This window comes from Ovis canadensis, chromosome 4, assembly GCF_042477335.2.
Source record: "Ovis canadensis isolate MfBH-ARS-UI-01 breed Bighorn chromosome 4, ARS-UI_OviCan_v2, whole genome shotgun sequence".
NCBI lineage: Eukaryota > Metazoa > Chordata > Mammalia > Artiodactyla > Bovidae > Ovis > Ovis canadensis.
In genome coordinates this window covers 113,989,351-114,001,489 of record NC_091248.1, presented here as the reverse complement: position 1 = coordinate 114,001,489, position 12,139 = coordinate 113,989,351, and the positions used below count along the sequence as shown (strand labels likewise).

The window sequence follows — 12,139 nt, the reverse complement described above, 5'->3', positions numbered from 1 at the left end:
TGCAGTAGAAGAGGGAACCTGTTTGTCTTCATAGGCTTCTTGCTGAGTTTGGCTACCTAAAGTTCAAGGGCTTTAATCTTCCTTAAAGTTTTCCCATGTAGTTGTACATCACCTTATTATATCAGGGAGTTTTTTTTCCCCCTCCTGTGAAGTTTTCCTTATTTAGAATTCAATTTTTGATTAACTGAAACCAAGTTACGTTATTCAGTCTGACAGTGTGACTACTTTAAAGGTTAGAATGTGCCGTAGCCACCAAACCTTATACTTGAGAGTGTTCTAGGACTTCATTAGTGTGATTTTGTTAATGCCTCATGAAGTTGGAGCCAAGAGGAGACTGATGGTTGTGTTGTTGATTAGAATTTTTTCACCCTGGCTGCCAAGTCTCGTTTGTTCCTTTAGTGAAATCTTTCTTCTGAAGTCATGACTGATGGACATTCTGTAATGTTTCTGTGTTTTTTTGCTTCCTTTTCATCATGAGTCTCACAGGCCCCTGGAATTTGCCTTAAACACTTGACCTGTTAAAAAGCTAAATAATAGTCTATACAAATACAAGGCAAATAGTCTATATAAAATCTAAAGCTTGGTGCTACTTTAAAAAAAATCTCAGATAAGGTCTGGCTTTCACGTGTTAACTATATAAGTTATGTGACTTGGACAAATTATTCTAGAGTCTGTTTCTTTATCTGTTAAATGCACACTATTCCTCCTGCTCTACACACCTCACAACATGAGCATCAAATGAAATAATGACTGAGAGTGCTTTGTGAGTTGTACAACACAGTGCAAGTATGAGGTAGGATGCAAATAGAAGGGCGAGCCTTAGGAAACTACACTGATGGCGAATTGGAATTGTGTTTGAAGAATTTATTTTCCTTTCTACTGACTCATATGGTGTAGATTGCTTCTTCATTTTAGTAAATTCAGAGATGACTTGCTGCGTTTGGTTGTAGTTTCTGTCTTCTTATAAATAACGTCAGTAGGGTTAAAAGCTTCACTGACTGAAACATTTTAATTTAGCATAGGTCAGTGATTGGGGCAAAGGAAAAATTATAAAAAGAAAACTAAATTCACCAAATAGCCTAGACTGTACCTGATGAAGTGTCATTGTCATCATCATTAATGGTGATTTCTCATCAGTTCTGTAGAGCTCAGTTTTCTGTGCTCTTCTCAAGAACTGCAGTTCGTAGTTTGACCTACCACCCTAGTCTCAATAAGACAGGTATTCTAAGTAGTAATTACACTTTTACCCTTCCCCTCCCCCCAAGCAATTAGTTATATGCCGTGTGGATTCTGGATGGTAGCAGATCCAGTGAGTTTAGTCACAGTTTATGAAAGCCTTTTTATCTTGATAGCATCTTATCATATTTGATGCTATTTATAAATAGAACCAGGGAACTAACCGTAGGGCTCCAGGTCTTGTGTTGTGAATGATTGGTAGAACTCTAAGGACAGAGTGGGCAGGCCACTGGAAATGATTCCATTTAAAGGGTAGCTTCGCCCCTGCCTCCTTGGCCTTTGTGACGAATGGAAAAATACTCTTTTCAGATTCAAAAGCGTATTCATTACGCCTTTCTCCTCTGAAATACATGATCAGTTTTATAATCAGGAAGAACTTAATTATTTTTTTTCTATTGGCTTATGTTTGCTTTTCATAAAATGGCTTTTTTTTTTTTTTTCATTTAATGGGCTCAGAATACAATCCTATACTGAACTTCACAGGCTTGCTTTTTTTATGTATAGCATAAATTACCTCAGCTGGCTACATGCCCCACTAACTGAAACTTTGTAATGTAGCTGGAACCGAATTATGCTCTGGAGCATTAAGTCTTTAAACTGGACTGTTGGCTTACAAAAGCAAATGGTGAAGTGTCTGTCAGGACAAGAAGCTCACTCTCCTGATCCTTAAGCAAGTTTTTCCTCACTGATTTCAGGGGCTCTGAGCTCACGAGCAAAATCCTAACCAAGTTTATCTTGCTAGGACAACCCATTCTAGGTGCTCAATAAAGAAAGAATAATTCTTCTCCCACTTAACCACAAAAGAACAACATATGTTTCTAACGTCAGCTTTTTATTTTTTTTTTTTATCTTTCATTTTTTTGTTGGTAAATCTCCCAGACAACAGCAGTTCTGTAGAGAGTTTAAATATGAAGGAATGGCAGGACGGGCTAAGGGCACTTCTACCCAACATTAACATCAACTTTGGTGGACTGCCCAATTCTTCCTCCCCCTCCAACGCCAACCACAGTGCACCAGCGTCCAACACTGCCACCACCGACAGCCCGAGTTGGGACCGCCCTGGCAGCTGGACAGACCCAGCCATCATCACAGGTAACTTTCTCGCTCCTTCAGCTCCTCTGACTGCCACCGGTTTGGTTTTTAGCACAGATGATCTAATAGCAGAGGTCTCGTCAACATAATCTTCCCCCAAAGTCACAAGTGTGTGGCAGCTTCTTTGATCCTCTGGGGTCACGTAGCCTCAGTTGTTAACTCTGTTGGCCTAGTTGTATAATAAGGCGTTTGGTACCTAGGTTGCTTCCTTTGATGTCAGTAGGTGCTCACGTCTGACAGCATGCGTGTATTTTGTAGGTCTCAAAAGTACAGAAGGATCCGACTAATCCTCTTAAAGGAACATACTCCACTTTAAAACATAAAGCTCTCTATTATAAGGCTATCTGGTCCGTGTATCCCTACTAGAGAAGGAGAAGCACAATTGGAAAATACCTTCATGCAATCTTGGGGACTGGTTTTTGCAACTCCGCCTCTGTGACATGGGGGGATAATGTCTGTATAGTTGAAGAGGAGGCGTGGGTTTGTGTGACAATAAATCGTGGTTGTTGTGGGTGGAGGATAAAAGCAACGTAAGGCTGAGAACGTCTAATTTGGATGGAGTTGAAAATTGCATTTCTTATTGGATAAACTAAGCACCTTAAAGTGTTTTGTTTGATGAATTTCTTATTCTCTCTGCACAGACTCACCATCTTCCTTCTTGTTTTGTTTTCTCTCCTTAGGTATTCCAGCATCTTCAGGAAACAGTTTAGACTCTCTTCAAGATGACAATCCTCCACACTGGCTAAAATCCCTTCAGGCCCTCACAGAGATGGACGGCCCCACTGCCGCTCCGTCACAGACCCACCACAGCGCCCCCTTCAGCACACAGATCCCTCTGCACAGAGCCAGTTGGAATCCCTACCCTCCTCCTTCAAACCCTTCCAGCTTTCACTCCCCACCCCCTGGCTTTCCGACAGCCTTCAGACCCCCCAGCAAAACCCCCACAGATTTATTACAGAGTTCAGCACTGGACCGCCACTAGGGGGGGGAAGTCACCGGAGAACGCAGCATTTGTCCCGCCCCATTTTCTCCCTCTCGGCCCACCCACAGCTCCCTTCTCATCTCTTATGTTCTGAAGAATCCAGTTCCTGATCAATTTTTTTTTTCTCCCTACCCCCAGATGCAATGCGATCACAGGGTCATTACCATCTTTCTTTTTTAATTGTAAAAGTTTCTGTTGATCCAGCATTCAAGTGACACTGTTGAATGTTTTCTAAAAATGCCTTTTTACGGAGGGAAAAAAAAAAAATCAAAGGGCAGTCTCGAAACTTAGAAAATTACTGTTTGTCTGTTGCGCATAATAATGATATAATCTGCTTAGCAGAAAATGACGATTAATCTCTAGGAAAGGTGAAGTAAATGCATTATCAACTGCAGAAGTTTGAAAACCAGGTTGAAATGAGATTGCTAAATGCATGGGGGAAAGCAGTGGTCCTGGCATCCATCTTGTATTCAGCTTATCACTATTGCAGGGAAAATGCTTTTAATTTAATTTTTAATTATTTTGGCAAGTTGATGGAGAGGACTTGATTGTGTTGTTAAGCTTAAGAATTTATTGGAAGTTGATGGAAAGATAAATTGATCTGTAGTAGTAACTGGCCTGTTGCTAAAGAGTTTATAAGGAGGGGAGAAGTGATTTTTTTAAAGGAGAAAAAATTTTGACTTTAGATTTAAAATAAATTCAGATGTTTTAAAGAAAAAAAGTATTCACAGATTTAATACCTATGCATAATATATAAGAGCTGAAATATAAGTGATTTTGTCAATCTTTCTCCTCTGTCAGAATCTTTTTTTCTTTTTACCGTAAATTCACCTGACTAAGGGCACTCTGAGATAGCACTGCTCTGGGGCCATCTGATCACCATCAGGAGCAAATCTCTGACCTCCTTGCCTGCAGCTTTTACTTAACCCTGTAGTTTCTGGACGTTTGTGCAGTATTGAAAAGACAGGAGAAAAGAAAACAGAAACCTGGTTATAACCTGATGCTAAAACTAAAAAAAAAAAAGGAAATGTACCTCTTTCTTCAGAATTAAAACTAAAATCTTAAATAAAACAGAAAACTTGATGATGATCCTTGGGTTGTTCTTGTTTTTGTTTTTCCATTTTGTTGCATGTGAATTTGAAACATTTTGTGGTAACAGTCATCGGGTGTATCCATGGATTTTACATCTTCAACAATAGGGAAGATGGGTTAGAAGAAGAAACTAGAGAAAAAATTAATCTTATTGTCAGGCATTGCCATGTGTGATGATCAGCCCATCTTATCTTCAAGAGTTCCTCTTCCAGTGGCTTTCAGTAGAAGATGCTGCTTTGTGCTGCTGCATTGTGTGGGCCACACCTTCCCAACTGAGAGGCCTCGCGTGCCACAGAGGAGTACATAGGCTGTGTCGTGCTGAGACGGTGGTGGTCTCCGGGAGACCCAGCAGGACCAGCAGGCAGGGCGCCATCCAAGAAACTGCACGTGCGCATGCTGCGACGGGAAAGAGGAAAGAGATCGGAAACACTGATGCGGGAAACCCACAGAGGCGTCTTTCGTGACCAGCTGTTCTAGGGAGGACCTAAGAGGGAGAGAGAGTCACACCACTGACCAACGGAGAGGATGAGGTTGCTAGAAATCTGCGTGATTTGGGTTACATTCAGAAGTCCAAAGCTGGAGTTGATATATTTCCAGCTACCTTCATTAAGCAGATCTTTGTGGGATGAATTAAGTAGATCTTTTGAGATTTTACGTTCTGGTTTTTTTCGCCTTCTTCTTACCTTTACTCTGTACTTCTATTTGATACCAAAAAAATGTTTTAACAGTCTTTGAAGAATGTGAAGCAGATTGTCTCAAATACATGTCACCATAGTAGATATGACTGGGTGAACATCAAATTATATTTTAAAAAATTAGCTACAGTGTAACCTGTGATAGGAGAAGACTAGGCTGTAGGCTTTCTTTGGTCTGTAAGCTTTGCTTCAGTTGCCTACATCTTCCAGTTGCCTAAATCTTTACTTTTTGCTGCAGAGTGGTGGCCCAACACACAAGTAATATCAGGTAGTCGTGAATTATAATCAAGGCTTTGGGGCATTTGGGCCAGGGGGGTTGGTATATCAATAAAAATGTAAAAGGAGGGCAATTCTATTTTGCATGGATGTGCTATGATTGTGTATATGCTTAACGAATCATACATACAGAAGACCTTATAAAATATGTAAATACCATTTAAAGAATAATAAAACCATATATGCCTACCACCTCAGTTAGAAATAGAACCTACAATATCTTGAAAGACCTCCTATCTCTCCCTTTCCAATTTTCTTTCCTTCCCATCAACAAAACCATGATCTTGATCTCTGTGCTAATCTTTCTTTTTAAAGTCTTGCCATGACATACATATCCCTGAATAATGCATTGTTTCATTTTTTAAAAAGCTAAGTTGCAAACCAAAACCTAAATGTGTAAGGAAGAGTATTATCACTATCAGATCCAGGATTTTAGAAGATAAATTGAACAGATTCTCTAGGTCATAGTTTGGCTTTAGTTTCTCTGGTAATTTATAAAGCCAGTTCTGGGGAAGACTGCAAGGTCATGAGTGAGTCCTGGAAAAGGGATGCCAGTGGGGCATCTGACAGGGCTGCCGTGAGCCTGACCCTGGCATCTGGCAGAGACTCTGATGGAGTAGTCTGCTCTCTGTTTTCCTGTGTCCGAGCTCTCTGTGGTTTCCCTCCAGTCCTCTGGAGTTGATCAAAGCCCGACCTATGGGAATGGGATGGTTTAAAAGAAGCGTCAGCTGATCAATTCACCAGGGCATGGAGGGGAGAAAAGAAATTTCATTACATTTGGTCAAAATCAGATAAGTGCAAAAAATAATCTGGACCGAACCAATTTAGGCAGTCTGCTGGCATAACAGCAGTAAGAATCTTGGTACTGACAGCCCTCAATGTCTGTCTCTGGGCTCACAGTTCTTAGATCTGATGCACTGCTGACATTCCTAGTGTTCCCTTTACCTCTTTCCTTTCTTGGGTCTGTTCCCCCCTGTATTCCTATATGCCATATATTGGTCTTTTTTCCTCTAATTTTGTTGGAGTGACATCTTCCAGAAACCCCTTGAGAAATGCATATGGGAAATAAATAGTATTTTGCATACCTGAAAATACTGTTTCAGTTGATAGCTTGGTGGATAGAAAATTGTAGATATTTTTTTCCTTTAGAACTTTGAAGGGCTTACTCTCTTGTCTTCTTGCTTCCAGTATTACTGTTAAAAAAAAATCCAAAGCCACTCGTATGTAATCCTTTTGTCTCTCTCTCTCTCTGGAAGCTTGTAGAAATTGTCTTCTGTGTTCCTTGGTATGGGTCTATGCTGAGCACAGTGGGTACACACTAGGTTTTTAAAACCTGGTGACTCATATCCTTCAATTCTAGGAAATTTTCTTGACTTATTTCACGAGTGAATTTCTTGCAGTTATTTTCTCTGCTCTTCCTTTCTAAAAATGCCCTTATTCTGGACTTTCTCCTTTTTTTTCCAATTTGCCGACTTGGTCTCTTGCTCTTTCTAGGAAGCTTTATCTCGAGTTTGTTTATACGTACAGTTGTCTCTTTGCATTGTTTCTGTTCCTCCCAGTTGGTCTGATCTCTGTCTTTCATATTAGAGACTTCACAGATCCCTGGTAATTCTTGATATCCGCTCATGAATAAGACTAAAAAGCTGACAGGAAGTTTTGTAAACACGAAGGCATGCCAGCTTTGAACTTCACTTTGGGAAGGTCTGGATGGGCTCTGTTGGGAAAGACCTATTGTCACTGTCTTTGGGCTTTTTCTTCTGGGCTGGTCAGATTGTCTAGAGAAGAGTCTCATGATGGCTGGCCATGGGGTGAGGGTCTGAGGCCAGAGCTGCTATGGTGGTCTCTATTCATTATGAGTATGTTTACTTCATCCTTGTTTTCAGTCCTTTTCTCTCCAGAGACTGTCTCCAGGTAAATACCTGCCCATTTAAGAAATGTGTGGTTGCACTATGGTGTGGAGTTGGGGGCTGAATCTAGGGAACTAACTTCTTGAAACAGCTCTCTCAGTAAGCTTTGCTTTAGCCCCGCCCCACACTTTCTCCGTGGTTCTCAGGGCACCTGGCACTGTCAGTCTGTGCCCTTGAGGACTCTGGTGTGACTTGGGTTGGGTCTCAGCATCCCCTGCTGCTAGCATGAGACTTCTCATCAGCCAGGGCACAAACTGCTGCGTTCTTGGTCACCGCATTCTGCTCTGTCGTCTCCTGTCAGGGTCTCCCTGCTTTTCTCTTTATTCTAATTTTAAGTATGTAGGTTTAATCTACCATCTTAGTCCAGTTTTGTGCTCTGATTTTATAAGCTAATCGGCATAGTTTTTTAGGCAATAAACTGGAGGAACAAGCACTAGCTGCCATGTTGTACGTATATGTGTATATATGGTTTGAATGGCACCTGCCCACATGTTCGTTTTGTTGACCTTGAAGTGGTTTCTCTCTTAATATCCTCTTTTCCAATGAAGCTCTTTTGATTTACAATCACTAGTTTGTTTTCCCAAAGCTTGTCATACAGGGGATTATTTTAATGGTTAAAATTTTAATCTCAGTTCAGTTCAGTTCAGTCGCTCAGTCATGTCCAACTCTTTGCAACCCCATGAATCGCAGCATGCCAGGCCTCCCTGTCCATCACCATCTCCCGGAGTTCACTCAGACTCATGTCCATCGAGTCAGTGATGCCATCCAGCCATCTCATCATCTGTTGTCCCCTTCTCTTCCTGCCCGTAGTCCCTCCCAGCATCAGAGTCTTTTCCAATGAGTCAACTCTTCGCATGAGGTGGCCAAAGTACTGGAGTTTCAGCTTTAGCATCATTCCTTCCAAAGAAATCCCAGGGCTGACCTCCTTCAGAATGGACTGGTTGGATCTCCTTGCAGTCCAAGGGACTCGCAAGAGTCTTCTCCAACACCACAGTTCAAAAGCATCAATTCTTCGGTGCTCAGCTTTCTTCACAGTCCAACTCTCACATCCATACATGACCAGAGGAAAAACCATATCCTTGACTAGATGGATCTTTGCTGGCAAAGTAATGTCTCTGCTTTTCAATATGCTGTCTAGGTTGGTCATAACTTTCTTCCAAGGAGTAAGCGTCTTTTAACTTCATGGCTGCAGTCACCATCTGCAGTGATTTTGGAGCCCCAAAATATAAAGTCTGACACTGTTTCCCGTTTCCCCATCTATTTACCATGAAGTGATGGGACCAGATGCCATGATCTTCGTTTTCTGAATGTTGAGCTTTAAGCCACTTTTTCACTCTCCTCTTTCACTTTCATCAAGAGGCTTTTTAGTTCCTCTTCTATTTCTGCTTTATTGACTATGCCAAAGCCTTTGACTGTGTGAATCACAATAAAGTTTTAATCTAGATGTCCACATTTTACTGCAGTTTTAGGGGACATAGCAAGTCAGATGGATGTGGGTCATTTTCTAGGCTACACTGAGTTAGAGCAATTCTAGAAATTGCAGAGGAGGAAATAGCCTACCCTTAGCACTGTATGAATTATGTTTTTTGAACAAGTAATAAGTGTCAACAGTGTGTTTCCACAAGGAAATTATGCCATGACAACCTATAACAGCTGAATGCAGTAGCACTCCCCACCCCCTGCCTGAATTTAAAGACGTGGCATCCACTGCACATGTTATTCAAGTTTTCTATCAAGTTTTTACCATCATCATTTGATTTAAGGTCCTTATTATATTTAGGGTATGTAAACTTTAAAGAGTTGACAGCTTATATACCTTAAACATGGTAATGAAACGTATCCTTTGTCAGACATGGCTATTTCCACTCAAGCGATCTATCCAAGTGAAAGATGAGTGAGGACGTTAACATGAATTCTTTAAAAACCAAATACTTATTTTGTCACAAAAATCAGTACTCAATTCTTTGTGCTTAACACATTATTAACTTAGTCTAGACATAGCTTTTAAACATGCAGGCAATTTCCTACCAGAAAGAACTGCCTTTGAAAATTCATTTCTAAAATTGCCACTGAACAAATTGATTTAAAGAAATGAGTACATCATTATGGGGGGAAAATCCCTTTAAAGGATAAGATAACAGTTTCTACTGGTGGTAACCCAAATAATTTGAGCATGGATGTAAATACTGACCCAAATGTTCAAGGCACATCTCAGAACTGGCCATTCTAAAGCATTCGGCGCTTGCTCCATCTCTGAGTGTGTCTGCAGGTGTTTGTAAGTGGAGTCCTTGCACTTCCTTCCACAGCTTCCCTCCAGAGCCGATGGGAGTAGGTATATATGACCAATAGAGGTTAATAGTTCAAATAGAATATTTGTGGTAGGCTGGGTTAAAACGAAGGCTCATAAATAAGAGAATTTAAAGAGAAACACGCAAAGAGCCGACTCTAGAAAAGCCCCTGATGCTGGGAAAGATTGAAGGCAGGAGGAGAAGGGGACGGCAGAGGATGAGATGGCGGGATGGCATCACTGACTCAATGGACATGAGTTTGAGCAAGTCCTGGGAGATGGTGAAGAACAGGGAAGCCTGGCATGCTGCCGTCCATGGGGTTGCAAAGAGATGGGCACGACTGAGCCACTGAACAACAATAAGGAGAAACAATGATCTGTGGGATATTTTTGTTTTCAGCTTTAGTGTTTGTAAACCTGAGATACTATTAATAAAATACCTAAGGTCCAGAAGATTACATACAGCCCAAAGGGTATATATATATATATATGTGTGTGTGTATATATATATATATATATATATACATACATACATAGTTTCAGTAGTGTGAATTCCTTGGCTTTTATCAGTCTCCTTAATATGCAAAAAGAATGTAAATAGACCCAAAGAAGTTGAGTTTTGTCTGGGTCACAGATTTAATAGCAGAGCTCGTTTATATTTGTAAAATGACTAAGATAAGGATGGAATTATCTGCTTCCTCCTTGTTTTATTTTTCTTTCTTCCTTATTTTAGCTGAGTGGTGGTGAAATAAAGGGTGTGAAGAGATACTGCTTGTCCGAAATCATAGAGGGTGAGTCAAAGGTTGATTGGGAAATAGAACGCTGAGGGACTTCTTGACTATGTTGGGCTTATGTTGAGTTTTGTTTACATAGACTACCAAGTTAGCCAGTATCTCCTGGATTTTGGGCAGATGAGAAAGAGGAACAAGGTAATTGTTTTCAAACATTTGAAGGACAGTTATGTAGGAGAGGAAAAAGAATGAAGGACACAACTGAGACTGAGATGTAAAGGAGAAATTTGAGCTTAATTAAGTCTAACATTTTCAAACATCTACTTTGGGCTGGGCGTTATGCCAGGTGCTTTAGGAGGTACAAAGATAAGGTGATTCCTGTTCTCTTACTCTGAAAAGGTTTGGATAGTCAACCCTAAGACTGTGGACTTCTCTGGTGGTCTTCGTGCTTCCATTGCTGGGGGCACAGGTTCAATCCACAGTCAGGGAAATGAGATCTCATATGCCACCCTCCAAAAAAAATTAAAATTAAAAACTAAGACTGGATATGAATGTCTAATGTATGAAATATCAAACTAGCTCAAAGAAATATGAGCTTTGGATAAACTAAGACTTGGGTGGGGGGACAGCCTGAGCAAAGAAAGGCTTTGTGATGAAGTTGCATAGGCCGTGTTTAGGAACTGCATCTCAGTTTGGAAGGAACCTGGGTTTGTGCAGGGGACTTGTGAGAAAGAAGGCTTTCAAGAGCCCTGGACTCTGATTTTGTTGGAAATGAGCCTGTTTCCAGTTTCTGTTTTAGAAGAGAGACATTATAAGATTGTCCTTTGTGAATACACAACCCTAGGCAGGAATGATGAAGATGGGAGAAACACTGAAGTGGGATTCTTTAGGTTAATGGAAAACCCCAAGAGTCTGGGGTTTTGCCTCAAGGGGACTGTTGATGACCGCCTGAAATTTTCTGTGAAATAAGGTATGTGCATGTGTGTTCCCTCAAAACATAGGAAAGTCCACGATACAATAAAAGGTCTAGCTAGGAAACAAGAGAAATAGTCCAGGTGAAGGTTACTGATTGATAACGGGGTGAGAAGATGAGAAGGGGAAATAATTCAAAAGATATTTAAGAATCTTGAATTTTTCCAAGTGACAGGTTAAGGATTAAAAAAATTTTTTTTTGTAAACATGTTGAAGTTTCTAGAAGTTTCCACTAGACTGTAAGTTCTGAGAGCAAGGAACACATCTACCCATTTGTTTGTTTAGGCCATACTGAGTGGCATGTGGGATCTTAGTTTCCTGACCAGGGATTGAACCTGCCACCCCTTCAGTGGAAGCGCATAGTCTTAACCACTGGACCACCAGGGAGGTCCCCATATCTACCTGTTAGCCATGCTAGTCCCAGCATTTAGCAAAGGGCCTGACACATAGTAACCTCTCAATAAATGTTTACCTGAATGAGAGTAAAATCTAGTATGGCTCTGGTTTGCAGCCAGATAGCTGGAATAAATAACTGTATTGTGCTTAAAAGAACTGTGGACTCGTGAAAAGGAACTAGTTTGAAAAGAAGGTGATTTTTATCGAATGTGTTGAGTTTGAAGTTTCAGCAGGTCATCAAGATGGAAGTGTCCAGGAAATAGTTGAAAATTTGGATGTGGAACTTAAGAGGAAAGACCAGAGGTAGAAAGTATAGTTTTGGAATCATCTTTATAGTGGTGAGAAGGGAGATAGAAATCTGGGGGGAAATAGAGACAAGTGGTATAACACAAAGACCTGAGTGTATGGTGTCAATGTAGGACTGTTTCTAGGCAAGACTTACTCAAAATGGCATCCTGTGTGAGGCTTTCGTC

General features: G+C 40.7%; 1 protein-coding gene across 4 annotated transcripts in view; it reads left to right on the top strand.

The window, feature by feature from the left end:
• The window catches only part of CNOT4 (CCR4-NOT transcription complex subunit 4), a 150,957-nt gene extending 146,558 nt beyond the window's left edge, over positions 1–4,399 (top strand). For 2 of the 4 annotated variants that reach the window (XM_069588450.1, XM_069588449.1), the window contains exons 11-12: positions 2,116–2,328; positions 3,009–4,399. In XM_069588450.1, coding sequence (XP_069444551.1) covers positions 2,116–2,328; positions 3,009–3,310 — 515 coding nt within the window. In that variant the 3' untranslated portion in view covers positions 3,311–4,399. The remainder of the gene's footprint in view (positions 1–2,115; positions 2,329–3,008) is intronic. The other 2 variants (XM_069588451.1, XM_069588452.1) reach the window with 1 other exon arrangement.
• Positions 4,400–12,139: the final 7,740 nt, after the last annotated feature.